At 47.9% G+C, this 21,497-nt stretch overlaps 1 protein-coding gene across 1 annotated transcript; it reads right to left on the minus strand.

The window, feature by feature from the left end:
- Positions 1 to 5,632: 5,632 nt before the first annotated feature.
- RND3 (Rho family GTPase 3) lies at positions 5,633 to 18,917 on the minus strand. Its single transcript, XM_041467310.1, has 5 exons — positions 18,567 to 18,917; positions 18,375 to 18,462; positions 11,826 to 11,935; positions 9,772 to 9,906; positions 5,633 to 7,643 (listed from the first exon to the last, which is right to left on the minus strand). Exons 1-5 carry the CDS (start codon positions 18,714 to 18,716, stop codon positions 7,392 to 7,394), a joined length of 735 nt encoding a protein of 244 aa, XP_041323244.1. The 5' UTR covers positions 18,717 to 18,917; the 3' UTR covers positions 5,633 to 7,391.
- Between the last annotated feature and the right edge of the window lie 2,580 nt (positions 18,918 to 21,497).

Genomic DNA, 21,497 nt, shown 5'->3' on the forward strand with positions numbered 1-21,497 from the left:
TTGTTATTAAACACGATTTCGGGCTAGTTGAGAGCAGATGCTGCCGCAGCGTTTGGAACTAATAACCGAGCTCGGAGCGTGCAGCATCCCCGAGAAGTCTGGGCTCGCCTGCGAGAGCGGTTCCAGCCCGGCTCGCTGCTTTGCACATGAATGCTGCTGACACCAGCTGAGCCCTCCGGGCTGCCCTGGCAGCGCCCCCGGCACCCCCTCCCCGGGACACTCAAATCACACACTCCAAACACATCTCCGCCTCCTCGTCCCCGCAAGGCACACAAAAAGCCACCGGACGCCACCCGCAGCATCCCAAAATTTAAAAAAAAAAAATTTTTTTAAGTCCTCTGCGATGGATGTTTGCCCAAGCCACGGGCGTGTCAGGAAGGAGAGGACCGGAACAGCCCGCTCGGGGATGTTGGGGTCACAATGGGAGGGACAAAGGCAGCGAGGCGACAAAAGCCACGGGCCAGTCCCCGCAGCGGCACATCAGCACCTGGGGGTGGTGTTTGGGATGGAATTGCCTCTGGCAGCTCCGGAGAGGAGGATCCCGGAGCTGGGTGTGCCAGAGCTGGGGTGGGAGCGCACAGGGAAGGGGCAGAGCGGCGGTGCCACCCCAGGTGCGCATCCCGGGCTGTTTGCTCAAGGATGGTCCTGGTTTGCCAGGGAAGGGCAAAACTGCAAAAATGGAGGTGGAGAAAGGGAATTTTGGTACCGTGGGATGGAATATTAAAGCTCATCTCATTCCATCCCTTTGCTACGTCCAGGGACACCTTCTTGCTCCAAGCCCTGTCCAACCTGGGCTGGGACACTGCGAGGATCCAGGTCCAGCCACAGCTTCTCTGGGCAGGAGAAGTGGTTTTCATAGCCCTGAGGCAGAGCTGTCTGTCCATCCGTCCGTCCATCCATCCATCCATCCATCCATCCCCTGCTGTGGACCATGGAAAACAAGCAGGACAAAGAGCATCAAATTCATCCTGAAAAGGACAAAGAGCATCAAACACATCCTGAGAAGGACAAAGAGCACCAAAACAGAACAAAGGGCACAAGAACACCTCCTGAGCAGGACAGAGAGCACCAAAACACCTCCTGAGAAGGACAAAGAGCATCAAAACACCTCTTTAAGAGGACAGAGAGCACCAAAACTCATCCTGAGCAGGGCAGAGGGCACCAAGCACCTCCTGAGCAGGACAGAAGGCACCAAACACCTCCTGAGCAGGACAGAGGGCACCAAACATCTCCTGAGCAGGACAGAGGGCACCAAGCACCTCCTGAGCAGGACAGAAGGCACCAAACACCTCCTGAGCAGGACAGAGGGCACCAAGCATCTCCTGAGCAGGACAGAGGGCACCAAGCATCTCCTGAGAAGGACAAAGAGCACCAAAACAGAACAAAGGGCACAAGAACACCTCCTGAGCAGGACAGAGGGCACCAAACACCTCCTGAGCAGCGCAGAGGGCACCAAACATCTCCTGAGAAGGACAAAGAGCACCAAAACAGAACAAAGGGCACAAGAACACCTCCTGTGCAGGACAGAGGGCACCAAACATCTCCTGAGCAGGACAGAGGGCACCAAACATCTCCTGAGCAGGACAGAGGGCACCAAATATCTCCTGAGCAGCGCAGAGGGCACCAAACACCTCCTGAGCAGCACAGAGGGCACCAAACATCTCCTGAGCAGGGCAGAGGGCACCAAACACCTCCTGTGCAGGACAGAGGGCACCAAACATCTCCTGAGCAGGGCAGAGGGCACCAAACACCTCCTGAGCAGCGCAGAGGGCACCAAACATCTCCTGAGCAGGACAGAGGGCACCAAACATCTCCTGAGCAGGACAGAGGGCACCAAACATCTCCTGAGCAGCGCAGAGGGCACCAAACACCTCCTGAGCAGCACAGAGGGCACCAAACATCTCCTGAGCAGGGCAGAGGGCACCAAGCACCTCCTGAGCAGACAAACCTCAGCAAAGCCGTGCTGCTGTGCCAGGCAGGAGCGGGTACAGGGCAGGGCAGAGGGCAGTGCCCATTCCCACCTCACAGATGTGCTGCTCCCATCAGCATTGGCAGCAGCACCGGGAGATTTCCCTACACGCCAGACAATAAATGAGTCACGTCTGCTCCAAGGCAAGTCCTGAATCCAATTTGCAGCTATTCCAGGCAGGATGAGGTTAATGGCTCTGCTCGGAGTAACCTGAAACTCGGCACAGCCACCTCCAGCTCCCTGACTTGGGAGGTCCCGATTTTGGGGGCAGAAAATGCCCTGCAGCCCGAGGATCTGCTTTTGTTCTCTGGAAAATGCTGCAGCCCGATGTCATCAGCGCATTCCTGAGGAGGGGGGGGACACATTCCCGAGGGAGAGACACATTCCCGAGAAAAGGGGACACATTCGAGAAAAGGGGACACATTCCCAGCGCTCTGGATCAGGGCGCTCTAGATCAGGCCGTGAAGGCAGAGTTGTAGGAAAAAGGGCTCCATCCATGTGCTTCCATCCCCTTTTCCTAGTCCCTCAGTGTTTGCTGTCACCTTGTCCTTAGCTCCGAGCTCACACCATCCTGAGTTCTAACCTAACCCTCCTTCCTACCCCCTCTTATCCAGTCCCCCATCCAGTTTTATCAGCCAAGATGGCGCCAGCCCCGTGAGGGGACCCGCCGTCTTAGGCCCAACGGCGCCCAATTTCACCTTGCCACCACAAAATGCCACCCAGGACCTCCTTTCTCCTCTCTCCCTTCCTGTTCCAGGGACTGTCACAGCTCCCTGGAGGTGTCCCAGGGTGTCACTGCTGATTTTTCCTGGCAGAGAACTTGACTCGGCATCCTTTGCCCCCACCCCAGGACACCCCAAGGCACTCCCAGGACCCCCAGGCCCAGTTTCTGCATTCCAGCCCTTGTGTTTATTTATCCTTCTGCTCCTTCCTTTTGGGTGTTTGTTCCAAGTTGAGCCTCCTCGTGCTGCGGGTGAAGCTTTTCTTTGGGTTTTTCCCTCAAAAATGCAGGTGGCCCTGGCTGAGGCCACATGCTCAGGCCCACAGGGCATAACTTCACCCCCCATCTGTAAATAATTCATAATGTTCAATATTATCACCATTATTTCATTGCAAACACACTGCAATTCCCCTTTATTTCAGAAATGTACACTGCAGGGGATTACTGCTAGCTCCCCACCCCCTCCATTTATATAAAATATTTTATATTTTGCTGTAAAATGAGTAAAATGGTAACTTTTATCCCAAAATGGCACCTGGAGGCTCAGGACTGGCTCCAAGGGGGCTGTGTCCAGGAAAAGGAGCCCAGGAATGTGGTTTAACTGGGGAATGTCTCTGTTTGCTGTGGGATTAAAGTCTGCTCATCCCTTCCTCATTCCCATGGGAATGATCCCGGTGCTGGTGCCACCTCCAGAGCAGGACAGGTGACCATGGCAGAGCAGGAACCCTCCTGAAAGGATTCATCCCCTTTCCACGAGTGAAAAACTGGGAATTCCTTGCCAACCTCCACAGCAAATTGCAAAGGAAGGAGATGTAGGAGCACATCCCAGAATTTGTGCCATGAAGGTAGGTGGAGGGCTAAAAACCCATTTCCCCACTTGGAATTCTTTCTTCACAGATCCTTTGGAAAACTGGGTGAGATCTTTTCTCTCCTCCTCAGATTATTTCTCATCCCGCAAGGTCATTTAGGAAGGATAAAAAAAAACAAACACTTGGCAGAACATTCCTTGTGCCAGATCCCAAGGATCAGGATCCAAGGTCATTTTGGACACTTTAGGACCTGCTGAGAAGATGAAGGAGCTGCAAGAAAGAAAAATTAAAAATAGACTGAGCTTTTAAATTGGCAGCAGCCACTGCTGCAGCTCCAGCCTCTCCATGGCTTTTTCAGGAAGGCTGGCACAAGAGCAGGATGAGATGGAGAATCCCTGGAAAAATACGTTCATAAATCTTTTAAGAAAGAAGTTTGGAAGGAAGAAACTAAATGAGCTGAGAATTAATAATTACTTGATTTTCAGCAAATAATTCCTCCCTTAGGAGAGGCTGGCTATGTGAGGATGAGGCAAAGAAATGCCAGCACCTGACCCCAAATCCAGAGTCCCAAAATACCCTTGGATCTTTAAGCCACCACCAGTCTGGGTGGAAAAACCCTTAAACACCCATCAAACAGCCAACTTCAGCATGTTAAATTTGAGTTTATTTCCTTTCTGGAGATGGTTTGAGAGTCCTTTAACAGCACCTTCCTAATCCACCCCGTTTGGGGTTGTGATCACACCACACTGGGGAGTGACCCAGGAGCACCATGAAACATCCAAAATTCCTACAAAATTTGGGGAACCTCCAAACTGGAGGGACCAGGAAGAGACATTTCAATTCTTCCACCAGGAGCCAGGGAAGAGCAGCTCAGAGGGAGCAGAGGAGTCACAAAGCCCAGCCTGCAGCTCACACAGAATTCCCTGCCCAGCTCTGGTGAAACCCCAGGAAAAGCAGCAGGAGCCTGGTGTGGGACCACAAGGGTTGGCATGAAGCCAAAAAGAGTGGCCCAACTGCTCCTCCACCATTTGCAGCTCTGATAAAGACACCACAAACCCTCCAAGAAGAACCATGAATTGGGAAAAAAATCCTTAGTGGAAAGAGGTTCCAAGGAAGGAGGAGTGGAACTTTTCCTGCTGGCTCAGTGACCCACGAGCTGGGTTGGGCTCCTCAACCTGGCACAGATGGGAACACCAAAGACATCTTAAGATGGAAAGGAGAGGGAGAGTCTGGGTTATTAATTAACCCCTCACTCATTAATTACAGCACCTACAGAGCTGCTGGGTCAGCAGGAACACCAGGGCAGTCCCAAGGAACAGGGAGATGAACAACTGCTGGGAATTCTGAGTTGAGAGCACCACATGGAGACAATTCCAAGCCTTCCTGCCTGGATTGACACCAGGAGAAACCCTCAGGAGGGGAGCTGCAAGTTCTGTGTCCCAACAGGACACAGGAATTTCAGGACAACTCAGAATTCCAAGGATCTCCCAGTGATGACAGCAACAGGAACAGATGGAATCACCAAAGACACCTTCAGATAGAAAGGAGAGGGAGAGTCTGGGTAATTAATTAACCCCTCACTCATTAATTACAGCACCTACAGAGCTGCTGGGTCATCAGGAACACCAGGGCAATCCCAGGGAACAGGAGATGAACTGCTAGGAATTCTGAGATGGAATTCTGAGAGCACCACAGGGAGACCATTCCCAGCTTTCCTGCCTGGATTGGCACCAGAAACCCTCAGGAGGGGAGGATGAGCTGCAAGTTTTGTGTCCCAACAGGACACAGGAATTTCAGGACAACTCAGAATTCCAAGGAACTCCCAGTGATGACAGCATCAGGAACAACCCTCGGCTGGGAATGAGTTTTTCTGGCAAAGAACAACCTGTAAGCTAAATTTGAAAATGTGAAAATTCAGCTTGAGAGGCAAAGCAACCCCCACGTGTTTGCTTTGCTCCTCTGCCTCTGGCATTTTTGGGAAACAACTCCGGGAAGGAACCCACAGCAAAGTGGAAAATTTAATGCCCAAAGGGCTGTTGCAAGAGAAAGATTCCTACTCAAACCCCAGCACAATTATGCCCCAAAACACACAATTATTAATGAGCTACCACACAAAGGCCGTTTCCACTACAAGAAAATTCCTTTTTTTTTTTTGTTTTTTAATTCAAAGAAAAAAAAGGTATTTTAATAAATACTGCAGAAACATTAACCAAACATACAAAGTGACTTCAACAATTAAAAAAAAAAGTAATGAATGTCCTGCTTTATAACAGTTATAACTTATTTTTCCACAATATTTAAATACAGAAAGAAGCACTTACCAGCTATTTTGTAATACTGCCCTAAGAGCACTGTTGCATCAGTTAAAAGCTTATTATGGTGGTCAAAAATGTCTTTTTTTTTTTGTGGGAAATAACCAGAATGGGAGTGAGATTTGTCTTCTTTTCTCAGATGAAACAAAGTGCTGGGAACACACAGAACTGAGATTTAATTATGAGTTCATCTTTACCTTTGCACGAGTGAACAGAGCTTTTAAACACTTCAAAAATGAAGCATCACCATTGGGAATGAAATGCTTGTCCTCCACAAGCAAAAACCAGCCTGCTCAGAGCTTTGTCTCCTTCCTTTGGGAGAAGTGAGTCAGGAAGAGTTGCAAACCATTGGAAAAGGCTGATTTAATTCAGTGTAACAACAGCAAAAAGGGATTGGACTGAACCAGTTCGCCCCATTTCAGGATTGGGGGCTGGATACTTTTGTGTTAATCCTAAAACTAAGGGCAGTATCCAGTTCCCACTGGGGACCCCTTAAGGCCTCACAGTTCTTCAGACCCCTTTTCCTCCCCAAAATGAGGAGCACCACAAAAGGCTCTGCTGGCTCATTTGCAGGTTTTTGAGGGGTAATTTTTTTTTTTTTTTTTTTTTTTTTGCAGTGAACCACATCCCAGAAGAGCATTTGTCTGCAGCTTTCTGCAGGATCCATGGGCTCTCCAGCTCCTGGGAGAAGCCCAAGGGGGTTTTTGGGGCTTCCCCAGGCGGGCAGTAAGGCTTAAGGAACAATCAGGGCTGGAAAACCACGAATCATTTGCCATCACAGCTCTCAGCACCTCCCACTTGAACCTACAGCAACGAGGCCACACAGAACACCAGCACTGGGCACCAACTCCACTCCACATCACAACCACAAAGAGGAACAGCCGAGTCAGAGCCCTGCAGGGCTGCTTTGCCCCCACTCCCCTCCCCCCAAACTGGATCCATCTCATTTCCACGGGAATTCTGGGAATCCTCAAACAGCTGTCTTCATCCCCACCGTGGATCAGGAAGGCAAAACTCCAGACTTCTCCAAAATTTTCCTCTAGGTGACACACACGGCCTCGTATCCTCTCCGTTTTCACAATCAGCTACTAAAAAAAAATGAGATCAAATCCTTTGGAAAACCAACTCTAAGGTCACGGGGATAGTTCCTTAATGAGAAGGGCGTATTAATAACGTCTTCATTAAAAAAAAAAATCCCATTAAAGTATTATTTGAATGAAATCAAAGTGGTAGCATCCAGGAGCAGAGCGTTACTAAAAGAAACGAGCACTGTCCACGACATCTCTCCTTTGCAGGGTTATTTTCCCAATCATTCTCTCTTCTCTCAGCACATTCAAACGTTTTCCCTTTTATTATTATTTTTTTGGCATTGTCTTCAACAGAAATTCCTGATGCCACTTCTCTCAGAGCCTTTTCTTCCTGCTGCTCAGTCCTTAAGTACAGTCTCACGCAGCAGGAGAAGTCTCCATGAAAGCACTGGCAAAGCCCTCATTAAACACCCTGTGGCTGTGACTTCATTGAGCTCCAACCCCTCCTGGATCTTCCTCCTCCTCCTCCTCCTCCAGGAAATCCCAGCTCCTTCACATCACCGTGCAACTCTTGGCTTTGTCCTTTCTCAAGTCCGTGGCCACTGTGGACAGTTCTGGCCTGCCAGGCATGTGTGAAATTCGCTTTGTGGCCCTCTGAGATTTGTTTCGTTTCACATTTTTGTTTGTTTTGTTCACACACGCCAGGGTGGCGACGTGAAAAATGTCTCTGACACTGTTTTCTGACTGTAAGGCTGAGCATTCGATGTATGTGGCTGCTCCAATCTGTTTGGCCATATTTGCACCCTGAGGGGAAAAAAGAACATGTGATCAATACCAAGTTGTGCAAAATCCTCAGCAATCCCCACAATTCCAGCTCAGCGCTGTTTCCCTGGAAAAGCCAAAGCTAACTTGGGAAAATAAGCAGAGATTTTGTTTGCAGGAGGAGTTAAACAAGTGTCCAAGCATTATCTGGTGTGCTGATAAACACAAACTGGGAGGGAAAAGGAGCTCAGTGACTGCAAACAACTGCAAAAAGCCTGAAGGGTCTGTGTGAGGCCTTTTCAGCAGTTTCACCTTAACCTGAATCTGGGAATTTCCTGAAAAATCTGGCAGCTTGAAATCTCCAGAGAGAAATTCTGTGCCATAAGGAATAAGCAGCTGCCCTGAGCTGGAGCAGAGTCCTTTTTCCAACTCCAGGAAGAGGACAAAGTTCTTAGGGAAATGTGTTCTGGGAGAGTTTTATCAGCTTCCTGATAGGTAACAGGGAAAAAAAAAGTGAAAAAGAACATGAGGAGTTATAGGATCCCTTCTTTAGTGATTTTAAGAAGTCAAAGCAGGGATATTTGTTCCAGCAGCACAAGGCAAACATCCCAGACAGATGACAATAGCCTGGGATCCCATGGTGGATTTTGCTACTGGAACACAATACAGCATTATGTGAAAAAACAGGAGTTGTTCCAAGGGAATTTGATCTCTGAGGGGTGAATCTTTACAAAGTTACAAAAAAACCAACCACATCCTTGATTTTGCTACTGAGCACAATACAGCATTAAATGAAAAAACAGGAGCTGTTCCAAGAGACATTTGATTTCTGAGGGATGAATCTTTACCGAGTTACGAAATCCAACCACATCCTTGAGGTGCCACTCCTCACACACTGCCTCCAGCCCCTCCTGGCTGCTCAGTGCCAGCCTGATGGCACCAATCCCTGGGCATCCAACCTCCTGTTTGCCCTGCAGTGATGCAACCCCTTATCAATGGCAAGGGGGAGAGGCTGATAAGGCAGCAGGAGCTTGTGGGAGCAGCCCTCCCTGCAGTCAAACATCTCAGCTGAGCCTCAGAAATGTTTGCTCAGGTGGAGCAGCCTGAACTGGGAGGCTGGAGCAGGGTGTCACCAGCCTGTCCTTACCCTCCCAGTGCTTCCTGCTGGAGTTCAGAGGAATGGGAAAGCTCTGACTCCATTCCAGGCAAGGGGATTTAGAAGAAGCTGTGTCCTCTGTGTTCAGCTGACTCCTGCTCCTCAAGGGTACAGGCTGAGCTGTGAATCCAGGGAAAAAAATCCACCTGCCAGCAGAGTTTTGATCACTCTCATGGAAAAACTTGATTTTACTCAAGTCCTGCCATTTTCCAGTGTAAACATGCTGCATCCTTAGTAACCCCACATCAGGAGCTGCTGCTTTGGAAAACATGAGGGGGAGAAACCATCCCCAACTGGTTGCTAAAGACACTGAGGTGACTCGTGGAGGTGCCATAGGGTGATTCAGCTGCCATGAATGATCACACACATGTGAGTAATAAAGGGAAGTTCACCTCAGAGCAGTCTCCCTGTTCCCTACATCCTGCTCTCTCCCATGACCTCCTTTCCCTTTTCTCTCCTCTAATGCCTGGCTCCAAACTTCTCCTTTCCCCAAAAGCAAAGAACTCATCAAGAATTAAGATGCCTTCTGGCACTGCTGCACCTTCAGAAGGAGGGACAAGGGGTTTTTTAAGGAACTGGGGACAGATTATATTCTAATATAATGTCATGGCTCTAAAGTCAAACAACATTCAAATCTGAAGTCTGCAGACAGCAATTTTACCAATTTGTCAGTGAATAAACAGGATGCGTCACCTTTTAGCTACAGTTTTGCTGTGTGCAGGCACAGAAAAGCAGGAAGTTTTTAACAACTCACCTAAAAAGCAATTTGCAGCCAAAAAGACAACAATTTATGATGTTTAAAGGGACAATTTTATGATGTGTTGTGGGGCTGCAGGATTTCCTTTAGTCCTAAATAGTTTTCAAACCCTCCTCCACCCAGACCAGAGGCGCAAATCTGCCTTTTAGCCTGCACTGGTGTCATCATGAGGGAGAAGCTGGTCACAGTGAGGGCTCCAGTGACAGAAAAGGGTTTTTTTTTCCCTGCTGAAGGACAGAAAAGGAGGTGGCCCCTACCTGGTCGTAGGACACAGGGGTCTGCCTGTGGTTGGAGAGCTCCACCAGTGTGCTGACATCGGTGCGCAGGTCCGACTTGCAGCCCACCAGGAGCATCTTGGTGTTGGGGCAGAACTCCTGGATTTCCCCTTTCCACTGCAAAATTGAAAGTTGTTAATTGTTGGAACCCTGAGAATTTCAGACTTTCTGTGTTGTCAGATGCTAAATCCCAAGAGAACGCTGCATTGACCTGAGGCTGTGGAGAAGGCTTCCAAAATGGAATGAGAGAACTAAAATTATAGGTGTGTAGTTTGATTAGAAGCATGTAACATCATATAGTAGAAAACTTAAGAGTTTAAAATTTTAGACTGTAGTAATATATATAAAACAAGATAAAAGTTTTAAGACAAAAGCTAGTCCTTCATGGGTTTGGGTGGTATTGTGTAATTAGATAAAATCCACAAGTAGCTAGTTATTAAGTTGAAAATAAAAATAATTTAAGTGTCATTTCTTAATTAGATAGTTTATCCTTAAAAAACCTTGTAAAAAAAGAAATAGAACTCCATTTTTAGTTTGTTAAAATAAAATACTGTAGAACTCGCAGTTTGTAAAACTGTAATATAAATAAAAACGAATAAACATTCAAGTCCAAACAAAAAATACCATCTCACACATTTAATCCTGACCCTAACAAAATAAAAAGATAAAACTCAACAGTTCATGTTTAAATCCAAAGAAACAATGGGTAACAACTTTAATCAGTCCTGATGTCCCAGGCTGAAATATTTTTACGTAATGGCTGGATTTGCCTTCAAGGTAATTTTTTGAAGGCATCAGCTCCAGCAGAACTTGGTCAAGGATGAAATCTTCCTATCTCACACACTCATGAATTCCACTGGCTTACTAATCAGGAGGGCATGAGTTGAGATTATTTACCCATGAGCAAAGGTTTGCAGAGCTGCTGTTTCTCACACCCAGCCCCAGCCAGGGCACAAATGGTGTCCCCACCTCCAGCTGTACAACCACAGCACCAGCAGGGCTAAACGTGGCTTTATTGTTGCATTCTCACCCCCAAAACTACACAAATCTGTCCCAGGTGAAACAGCAAGGAGCCCCTCAGACAGAATTTGAGATAAATTCATTTGGTTTCACCCTTCTGCAAGGTTATGTTGAGAACTCAAAGCCAAAACCTTCACAGCATAATCCAAACAGATGATACTCCCTAAAATTGAAGGCTGTAATTTGGGTTTAAAAGCATTTTAAGAAAAATCTCTTCCAGAATTAAGTAACCAGCATTAACAGGGACAGAAAAACCACAGCTCTGGATGCTTTTTGATACAGACAGAGTAGCTTTGAAGTATTTTTTTTAGCCTATTCAGAGAATTGTAAGGCACTTTATCCCAGTGAGACAAGAATCACTGGCCCCAGCCTCAGGAAAAAAGGAACTTCAGGTCATTAAGCCCCAAACCCACTGTGAAGTTGAGTCATGCTCAGCAGCCAAGGAGAGGACCAGGACCACCCTGCAAACACAGAGCTTGACTATGAAAATTCCATGTTTGAGTCGTGGGAAGTGTGACACAAGCTCGGATCAGTGATCTCATGAAGGGCTTGGGGCAGGGCTGCATTTCTGTGCCACTGCAAGCTCTGCTGGTGGCTTCCAGAGGCATTTGTCACTGCTCCTTCCAATGTCAGGCTCACAAATTATGTAAGGCCGTGGCAGAAGTCCAAACACTTGGCAGACAACTTTTACCCAGCAAAGTTTCCCAATCCTGTTACAGGAACGTGTGAGATACAATTTCTTACAGCACCTCACACCACCCTCAACAATTCCTTGCTGTCTCAGGGCAGAGGAATGAGAATTTCCTTCAGCTCCGAGTGTCCATTAGCAAGTTTTTGTTTTCAATTAACATCCACCCCTTTCAAACAAATGACCTCAAATTAAAGCACCCTCCTGTCATCGCTCCATTTAAAGAAACAAAGTGGAAGTTTCCAGAGTAGGAACAGCACCACTGCAGGGATTTCAGGATGAGCTTGTCCAGCAGAGCTCTGTGCTCAGGGCTTGCTCAAACACTTGCCTTTTTTAGGACACTGTCCAGGGTTTCTGGCCGACTGATGTCAAAGCAGATCAGGACAGCATCGGAGTCGGGGTAGGAGAGCGGGCGGACGTTGTCGTAGTAAGGAGAGCCTGCAGGGAAAACAAACAACATCTCCATTAATTGCTGTTCTCCTCTTCCTGCAGTCATTCAGACAGCCCGGAGAGGCTCTCAGAGAAACCCCCCGTGATCCATCACCCACCAAAAGCTCCCAAGGAGAGGGAAACGGGCTCAGCTCGAGTTTGAGGCCCAGCACTAATCTGCAGGAGAACAAATCCTCCAACCCCAAAAGGCTTTTTCTAAAGCAGATTTGAAATTCCTCAGTTTTGATTTGCCTAACAGTTAATTTAAAACAAATAGCTCCAAGTGCAAAAAGCATCTTTAGCTGTCACATTGGCAATGTTTAGAAGAAACTCTTGCTTCAAATTGAAGAACTTGTTGCAGGAAACAGATTTCCAGCAGGGAAAAATCCCAATCCTGTAGGCAGGCACTCAAGTTATTTGTCACAAAAAGCCTCATTAATCTGTAAACCAATAAAGCTTGCAATAAATGTTTATGTTTAGCCCATAAACCAGATTTTTATCAACAAGATCAAAGCTAATTTAGTAATCTAGGGGAACAGATGTAGGTACAGTGCTGCTTGTTTTACTTGCAGGCCTGTGAAAGGATTTTGTTTTCCTTAGCAACAATCATGATGTGAAGAGTTAACATCTGTCCAGAGTCAAAAATCGTATTTTAATCATCTGGGGAATCTGGCAACAGGTTTGGGGGGGAAAGAAAAGAAAAAAAAACTTTATTTTTTCTGAGAAGTTGCTCAACCACCATTAGGTTTGGTCTTCAGTGTGATGAGCTTCACTTCCTGAGGAAAATACATTTCTTAATGCATTTAAGAGGGCATTTAAACCAGTTGAGTGTTCCAAGAGGGCAAGGGCCTGGGCAACTTAAAATTCATTTTCTCAGCCATCACACATCCTTACTTCTGTAAATCCTAAAATACAGCAGACTCTAAAACCCACCAGAAGAACCCAGCTTCCAGGAGTCTGGGGGGTTATCAGCTCATTATCCCACGGATTTCCCAGCTCTCCAGAACTAATTGGCTCTAAGGTCTCTGATTATTAACTGGATTAGAGGAACTGCTCAGGTTTTGCCCTGACAGACAGCTCAGGCTGTTGCACAGGAATGGTGTGAAGGGCTCGCAGATGACTTCACTTGGAAGGCTTCTCCTGCACGGGAAAGGAGGCAAGAATCCCAGGAATGTTGTTTTTGAAATGAGGAATAACACATGGGGAGTGAAGCATTACCAAAGTAGGTAGCAGAAGGTAATTTAGTGAACGAGAAGGATTTAATTCGAATGCTCATCTCTGTAAATGATGTCAATCTGACAGAGCTGTCAGAAAAGGCTCTTCACACCCCACTTCAGCTGAATTCAGCACAAATGACACGTTGGGAACAAATCTCAGCGAGGTGACCCGGAGTTAACTCCTCACTGCAGCTATCAATGAGCATTTTCCACTGCTAATTACACCCCAGTATCTCCAGCACTGCTATTACAGCCCTGTCCTGCAGCCCCAGGGCTGGCTTATTTACCCCAGAGCCCCAGGCTGGGTTATTTGTCCTGGACACAGAGGAACTGCAGCACCAAGTGCCACTAAGAGCCACCTGGGTGACATTAAAGCACTGCCTGAGTCTCCCTGAGCTCCAGCAAGCAAGGGCAGGATTGAGGGAACCCTTAATGGGTGCTGGCTAGAAAGGAGTCTCAGCAAAGCCTCACCCAGAAACTCATTCCTCACACAAATACCTCTGGGCTCACTCAGCAGCTCCAGGGATCCCATTTATGTCCAGGAGATGGATTTGTGCTCACAGAGTCCCCACCTCCAGCCCCGAGACTCCTTCCCACCCCTGCAGCTGGAGCTGCTTTGCTTGGAAGGTTTTTCATTTTTCCTGCTCTTTGAATTTCTCCTATTTCAGATGCTGAGCTGGAATAAAAGCACTTTTAGCAAGCTTAGGAGGGATATTGCCCAGCTTTTCTCCAAGCTGGTGTGTGGCAGAACAAACAGAGCCCATTTCAACTCCTCGAGCTGCAGGATCCACAAAGGAAATTTCCTGCTCTCATTTATAACCAAACCTTTATTCCTGTGCAAATAAAGAGGGGCTGCAGCCCTCACTGTGCAGGCCTATTCAAGCTGGCATTTTCATGCCTTTGCCCAGAGAAACCCTCAGAAGGCAGGAATGTCAGGAATGAGGCTCGCTCAAGTCTGAACAGACAACTCCAGCACAGCCCAGCCAGGCTGCTCCCTCTTTTTCATGTTCCTTTGCAGATTTGAAGCCGTGCCAACCCTCGAAAACAGAAGGAGAATGTGGAACTGGAGCCATGGTATTTGTGGGGAGAGAAAAAAAAAAAAAGCCTATTTGTGTTTGGGATTCTGTTCCTGCAAAATAAAGCATTTTTGGCAAGGACAACATGGGTGGTTTTTCAGTTTTATCAAGGAGTTGCTGATAAGGCTGTAGTTCATTTTCCTTTGTGCTGGACATTTATTCCAGCTGCAATCCTCCTTTTTTTTTTAATTTGTTTGGCAGCTTCAATAATTTCAGCCAAAAATACTTGCAACATTAAGGATGGTCTGCTTTTGAAACCTTATGTTTCATGCAGAGTCCAACAAAAAATTCAGCTTTTAGTCTGAAATAAAACCCCTCCCCAGCAATATGGTTGGGTTTGGCCTAGAGGGGATGCCAAGCTTAGCTTTAAATATTGCTATCTTAATAAAGAACAGAATTACATCGTTAAGAGCTGAAAAATATTTAATTTTGGGGTGGATTAGCACCACTTGAAGGTGCTGGATCAGGGAGAGGTGTTTGGCTGGAAGATGCAAAGGCACCAGGAGGGTTCAGCTGCACATCCTGAGGCCAGGAGGGCTCAGTAACAGGCAAGACTTTCCTATTTCCACACCAGCAAGCAGCCACCAGGAATTAGGCTTTGGAGCCTTTTGGAGCCCAGTCAAGTGAAAGAACAACAGATGAACAGCAGCATTCTCACTCCCAAACCCTTGGGCTCACTAATTATCCCAGAAAACACAGCAAACACTGTCTGCTCCAAGGAGCTGATTCAGTGCTGATGGTTTTCCTCCTTCAAAAAAAAAAAAAAACAAAAAAACCAAAAAAACTGGGATGGCTGAGGTGGGTTTTCAGTGCAGGTTATCTCCAAGCACAGAGATATCAAAAAATATTCACAATATTTTGTAGGATCACACCTCCAAGGGAAAACTATGGGAGGACACTTGGCATTCCCAGGTATCGATTCTAATTAATTCCCCTGTAAAACTAATAAGAAAACCCTGCAAAAATGGGCAACTAAAACCAGAAAATCACAGAATTTAACAAGAGAACTGGGAGGCAAAGACAGCAACTGGACTTTTCCTTTGCAATCCTCACTGCCAGGGAATTTGAGGAATTAGCAACTTTAATTTGTCCAAGTTTCAGCTTTCTCCTGAAAGGTTTCAGCACGAAACTTTCCAATTAATTTCTGTTTGTATATGGACACTGAGTACATTGTATACAGTCAAAAATCACAGCAAAACTAACTTGACTCTCAGCTCCAAGGCCCTTCTGGATTTAATTACTTGTTAATCCCCAGCAGTTGTAAGTATTTCTGGCCCTGTTGAGAATTATTTTATTGGAGTAGCCACGGTTCAAGCAATAAAGAAACCCCCTAAAAGACATTTTTAGGGAGATGCAGGTATGTACACTTAATTAATGGTATTTCTAAGCCACAGCTGCTGATGTCCTAGCAAGAAATACAAATATCAAAGGAGCCAAAAAAACTTGATAAATGCAGATTAGGTGGTAGATAAAGGCAACTAATACAGATTTTTTTTTCTTTCACAGTGGCCCTGAAAGTCCATGAAGCTTTAACCTGGAGAAACTTTTAATATTCCACCTCACACAAGAAGCAGAGCTCCCAAACAGCTCAAGACTGCCACATGTTACCACAGAGCAGAGTAATTTATGGTGTAGTGAGATTGCAACCAGACATTCCTGCTTTGAGAGAGGGCTGGTAGTCCCAAACCCCATTGAAATTCGACTTGGCAAGTGCTTCCCTTAATGCTGTGGCTAATTTAAATCCTTCTAATGACTTGCAGAACTAGACAGCACCAGCAAACATTTGAATAATGAACCTTCCCGTTCCATTCCACTCTTACTTGTCCCATATTCCTATGGGCAAATCCAAGATGCAACAACAACTCCCCAATGAATTTTAAATTTTCTATCAGTTGCATGACACCTAGAAGTTCTCTGGTAAAAACATGTTATTATCGTTGGTATATAAAGAATTACAAACCAAAACTGTGGCAGCAGGGCCTGTTCTCACTCTCACACAACTATTTTAACCAATGGCCACAGCTTTTCTGATTTTCCCAGTGAGCAAAAAAGGAGTTGGAGGTGGCAGTACATCCTTCCAAAGGATTCACTGCAAAACCTAATTATCAATTTTAATTCAAGGGACCGACTGGCAAGGCTGTTGAATGCTCCCAGTTAAAAAAAAAAAAAAAAGTTAAAGATGAATACAAAATACTGATTGAGTCATCTTGGAAATATCTGCAGCATATTCCAAAAAAACTCAATTAAACAGCATCTTTTCCCCCTCCCAAGAGTTATTCAAGCACCACAAAACCTGCAGCCATCACCTCCCCCGTGTTGCAATGATCAGCCATCTTTTGAAGTTAATTAGATTTAGTCCTGCTTTAAAAATGTCATTCAGACATCTCTTCTAACTCAGCAGAGGAGCAGGACAAAGACTTGTAAAAATTAAATTACCAAGACTTTCAGATAAGGCTAAAACACTCCCTTATCTCCTGCTGTCTGTTATCTGCTGATGAGATTCTGCTCTGGGTTAATGGGCTTGGGCAGAGCTGGGTTTTTGCACTGGGTGAGAAGGGATGATGTTCACGGAGCCAAAATTCCTCATCCAGAGTCCCACAGCCAGAGGATCCACTCAGTACCACTCTGTAAAACCAAGCACTGGGTCTTTCAAGTATTTCCTCTTCACTTTGGGATGTCAGACAAATCACCCACTTGGTCTCAAGCTTCTGACTCAACCACACTTGCTCTGAGTTCCAGGACAGAGGACAAAAGGCTGGCAGGTGTTTTTTCTTCCACTGCTTTTGTCTTTTGAAGTGCTAGGGAATATTTCATTCCATGGGTGTCTCCAGCCTTTGACAAACAGATTCCAAACCTTCCCACGTCCAGCCTGCGTGTGTGTTGTATGTTAATAAAGATAACATTTTCCAAAATAACTAATAATTTTTAATAAGCCCTTGCTCCATAGTTCCAGCCAGCTTAGTAATCAGCATGAAAGCTCCGACCAGACATACTCCAGAAATCTGCAAGTCTCACTTGGCATAAGATGAAGAAAAAAAAAAAATCAGCTCAGAGCAAAGCTGATACTGGTTGTGGGCAGAGGCTGCCTTTTCCCAGTAATCGTGTTGCAAGAATTTGGAATCATTTCCTCAACAGCAAGAGGGAAGCCAACCCGCCGCCTAAACTCCTCTTTTAAACAGGGATTAACATTTTCATTCCTGGTAAAAGAACTGCTGTCGCACTGAGGAGGAACTGCCGGGTCCAAATTCAGCATTAACGAGCAGTCTACACAGAGAAAGAGAGGGACTGCGTGTTCTGCCAAGTTCCCGCAGGTTTTTTTGTTTTTTTTTTTTTGCAAATCAGCTCTGCAGATGATGCTGATGCACACCTCTGGTCATGGTTCCTGGTGTCATTCCCCCCTGGACATCCTCAGCTCTCCACAGGCAGAGCCACACCGGCTCCCCACGCTCCTCTCCAGCACTGAGGCAGCAATTTTGGGGTGCTCCCTCACCCCCCTGGCTGTAAGTGCAGCCCAATTATCCAAATTATCAACGACAGGCGGATCTAGAGGAGCTCCTGTCTCAACATGCGAGCAGAGCCAGCCAAACCCCAAACCCCTGAACCTTGGAGGCGTCTGAGCCGGTTTCTTCCAGGTAAAACTGGAAGAATGAAGAGCCTGATGGGGGCAAGGATGGCTCCCTCTACATCCCACAGAATCAGAGATAAATTCTAGAGGTTTTCCCTAAAAGCCGTTCCTGGCCTTAGAGACTCTCTAGGACACTGAAAAGTGCTGTTTTGCAAAAAACCAAGGAGGCATTAAGGAGGCCACCGGGAGCTGCAAAGCGAGCTGAAATAATTCACCATTGGCACATAAACACCTTCTCCCTCTCCTAGCAGGCAAAGCGGGGTTTGCAGGCAGCAGAGGTACCCCCGGAGCTCCCCAGAAAGCTCCTTCCAGCCAGGCAGGTGAGAACACATTCCCCTGCAATGCCGACAAACCGCTTCCCGGAGCCTTGCCCACACCCTCAGCCAAGCAGATCCTGCAAGGATAGCTGAGATTTTTGTCAAAAAGCCGTCAGAAGCAGCCGCACGCGGAGCCCGGCAGCCCCGCCAGGACCGCCGCTACTCCCGATCCCCCCCGCCCCGAATTCCCGGGATGCGAACGGGAGCGCTCACCCGAGGTGTCCCAGAGGCTGAGCTCGATGCGCTGCGTGTCGATCTCGAAGCTGGCCGTGTAGTTCTCGAACACGGTGGGGACGTAGCTCTGCCGGGAGACAGCGCACGGTCAGCCCGCGCCCATCGCCGCCGCCCGGCCCCGAGCCCAGCCCGGCCCCGAGCCCAGCCCGGCCCCGCTCCCGTCCCGCGCACCTCGGGGAAGCAGTCCTTGGCAAAGACGTGCAGCAGCGCGGTCTTCCCGCACTGGCTGTCCCCCACCACCACGATCTTGCACTTCACGTTCTGGTTGGGATCCATCACCGCCTTGCTCGATAACTTCTGGCTCGCTCTTCTTTCCTTCATTGATCTCCCCTTAGTCCCTCCGGCCGGCCACAACAGAAGAGAGGAAAAAAAAAAAAAAAAAAAAAAAAAAAAAAAAAAACCAGGCAAAAACCAAACCACACCCGGGCTCCTCACGAAAAAGGCAAAAATAATGTGAAAAGCACAATAAAGCCGCCGCGGCGGAGAAGGCAGAGCCGCGGACGCACCGCCGCCCGCCCGCCGGTCCCGCGCTCACTGCTTTGTCCCCCCGCTGCCCGCCCCTATTTATAGCCTCGCGCCCGCCAATCACCGCCCGCCGCCGCGCGGGCCACGCCCCCCGCCGCGCGCCGTCGGGGCAGTGCGCCCCCTAGGGGAGCCGGGGGGCACCGCGAGCGGGGGGGCAGTGAGGGGGGGCCGGCGCCCTCAGAGCGATGGGGGCGATAAAGGAGGGGGCTGTGGTGTTTGTCGATGGATTTTATCTGTAAATGTCAGCGGTGTGAAAGGGAACGGCGGGATCTGGGGCTGCGCAGCCTCCAGAGGTGGTCCGGGATCCCTCAGGGGGTGCCCAGTGCCTCGGGCTGGGATGAGGGATGCTGGGGAGAGCTGAGGAGGGCAGGGGGCTGAGGGGGATGAGGAGGGGTGAGAGAGAGATGAGAAGGAAGGGCTGAAAAAGGATGAGGAGAGATGAGAAGGGATGAGGTGGTTGTGATGGTGGGCAAAGGGGCTTTTCCCTCAAAACATGGTCATGGGGAATGTGTGGGGATATCACAAAAACACAGAATCGTGGAATACTCTGAGTGGGAGGGTACCACAGGGATCACAGATCCAACCCCCTCCCTCTGCATAGACACCCCAAAATCCCACCCTGGGCACTCCTGGCAGCGCTGTCCAAACCTTCCTGGAGTTTTTGGGAATGTGCCCATTCCCTGGGGAGCCTGGGCAGTGCCAGCACCCTCTGGGGGAGAGCCTTTCCCTGACACCCACCCTGAACATGCCCGGACACAGCTCCAGGCATTCCCTCAGTCCCGTCCCTGTCACCGAGAGCAGAGATCAGCGTCTCCAACCATCAGCATCCTCCTATTTCTTCTCTTCCTGGACACAACCCCAAGCAAAGCTGGCTGGGGTTCAGCAGAGGATTGAGCATCGTGTCTGAAAGGAGAGCCCTGAACAAGGGATGGTTTGTGAGCTGCTCGTAGCACTCATCTCCCTCAAGAACTCCTCTCTTTTCCCCTTATGGCTCCGTGTGCCAGCCGGATCCTTGGAAAAGGGGCTGGAGCAGAGCCTGCCTCCCCTCCTGCCTCCAACCTGGCTTTCTGGCTTTGCCCGGAGCAGCCGGACACAGGGGTGGCCTCCCTGAAGGTGAGGCTTGGCCTTTTCTCTTGAGTCATCCAGGTCATGAACCCAACCCGTGTCAGTTCTGGGCTGAAACGTGAGCAATTCATCAAGTTTTAAAACAACATCCTGAAAAAAGGATGTTGGCTCGTGCCTGTTTGGCCATGGGGAGATGCTGCCCTGACTCACATGAGAGAATCCCAAACATGACATTTCAAAATTCAGTGCTGATATTTTAGGGGTTTGTGACGTGTCACATCTTTCTCAGGTCAAATTACTCATTTCCGAAGAATCGGTTTCTGTTTGGAAACAATGTGTAAAACACTAAAATTTGCTCTGTGTGCCTTTTTTTGTAGGGCCCTGGAGCAGACAGATTTCCATCTCTTTTTTATGTTTTTAAATTAAATGCTGCTCCTTTGCAGTCTCCATCCATCCCTGCTGTCCACCAGCTCTTTAGAGAAATAGTGGAGTGGGAGGAATAAGCAGCGAAGAAAATTAATGCTCACGGGAAGCTGAGTTTTGTTCAATATTGGAACAGCAGCTAAATCTGGAAAAATAAAGTTGTGTAAATGCTCTCATGTGTTCCCCAAAGGACAGAAAATCCTGATTTTTCTGCCTTTCCCTCCGCTCCACACTGGAACATGGGGCAGCCTCACGGGCAGAGGAAGGTGGGATAGAGCTCTGGAGTTTCACCTCCAGTTCTTTGGGAGTCCAATGCACCAACCAAGGAATATCTTGGATCTAAGGAGAGAAGAAGACAGGGTTGAAAGAGCTCTTTGCTCATCCTGAGTGGGAGCTGGGTGTGAACATCTGCTCCTGATCAATCCACCGGGCACCTCCACATGGATGGACACAAGATGGACCAAACCCGGTGCTGATGCTGCCCGTTCCTTGGTGCTTTGTCTTCCTCCGAGGAAGAATCTGTCTCCTCCAGGGTCCTGGAGGAAACATCTCCCTCACACAGCTCCTGTGGAAAATCTGCCTGCATCCAGCTATGCCTGGAATGTGGAAACTTTAACGCACAGGAACCCTTACTCATCGTGAGCAGAGAGCTTCCATCAGCAGCTCCTGGTGATATCATCTTCACGTGATTTGTTTGCTGCCAACATCACCCAGCCCATCCCCTGGGATTTCGGGTGCTTTGGGCACTGGGGACAATCCTTAGAAGCCGCCAGCTTGTTGGAATTCCTTGGGGAAGCTGCTCCAGATCCGTTAATCCCCATAAACCCATTATTCATGTCAGACCCTTAAGTTTAATGCCTTTTCCCATATCCCAATAACTACGGGGATAACTCAGTGGGGGTTGATGTTTCCACCAGGATTTTTCACACGCACTCTGGATTTTTGATTTGTAGGGCCGAGTTTCGCACTTTGCTTCGGTCAAATTCCCCATTTTTCTCCAGATCTGCTCAGAGCCTTCCACAGTTTCTCCTCTTTCCATCCCAGAAATCATGATATGTATATTAACAACACACACACAATTTGGGATTG

The sequence above is a fragment of the Pyrgilauda ruficollis genome, unplaced genomic scaffold, assembly GCF_017590135.1.
Source record: "Pyrgilauda ruficollis isolate IOZ18807 unplaced genomic scaffold, ASM1759013v1 scaffold205, whole genome shotgun sequence".
NCBI classification, from domain to species: domain Eukaryota; kingdom Metazoa; phylum Chordata; class Aves; order Passeriformes; family Passeridae; genus Pyrgilauda; species Pyrgilauda ruficollis.

What these genes read in the sequence shown, in the direction of transcription:
- RND3 (XM_041467310.1), bottom strand. Translation starts at nt 18,716, where the DNA reads ATGAAGGAAAGAAGAGCGAGCCAGAAGTTATCGAGCAAGGCGGTGATG. An exon ending in CCAAGGACTGCTTCCCCGAG is followed by an intron (nt 18,463 to 18,566) that starts GTGCGCGGGACG and finishes GTCTCCCGGCAG; the next exon opens with AGCTACGTCCCCACCGTGTT. An exon ending in CAGCCTCTGGGACACCTCGG is followed by an intron (nt 11,936 to 18,374) that starts GTGAGCGCTCCC and finishes TTTTCCCTGCAG; the next exon opens with GCTCTCCTTACTACGACAAC.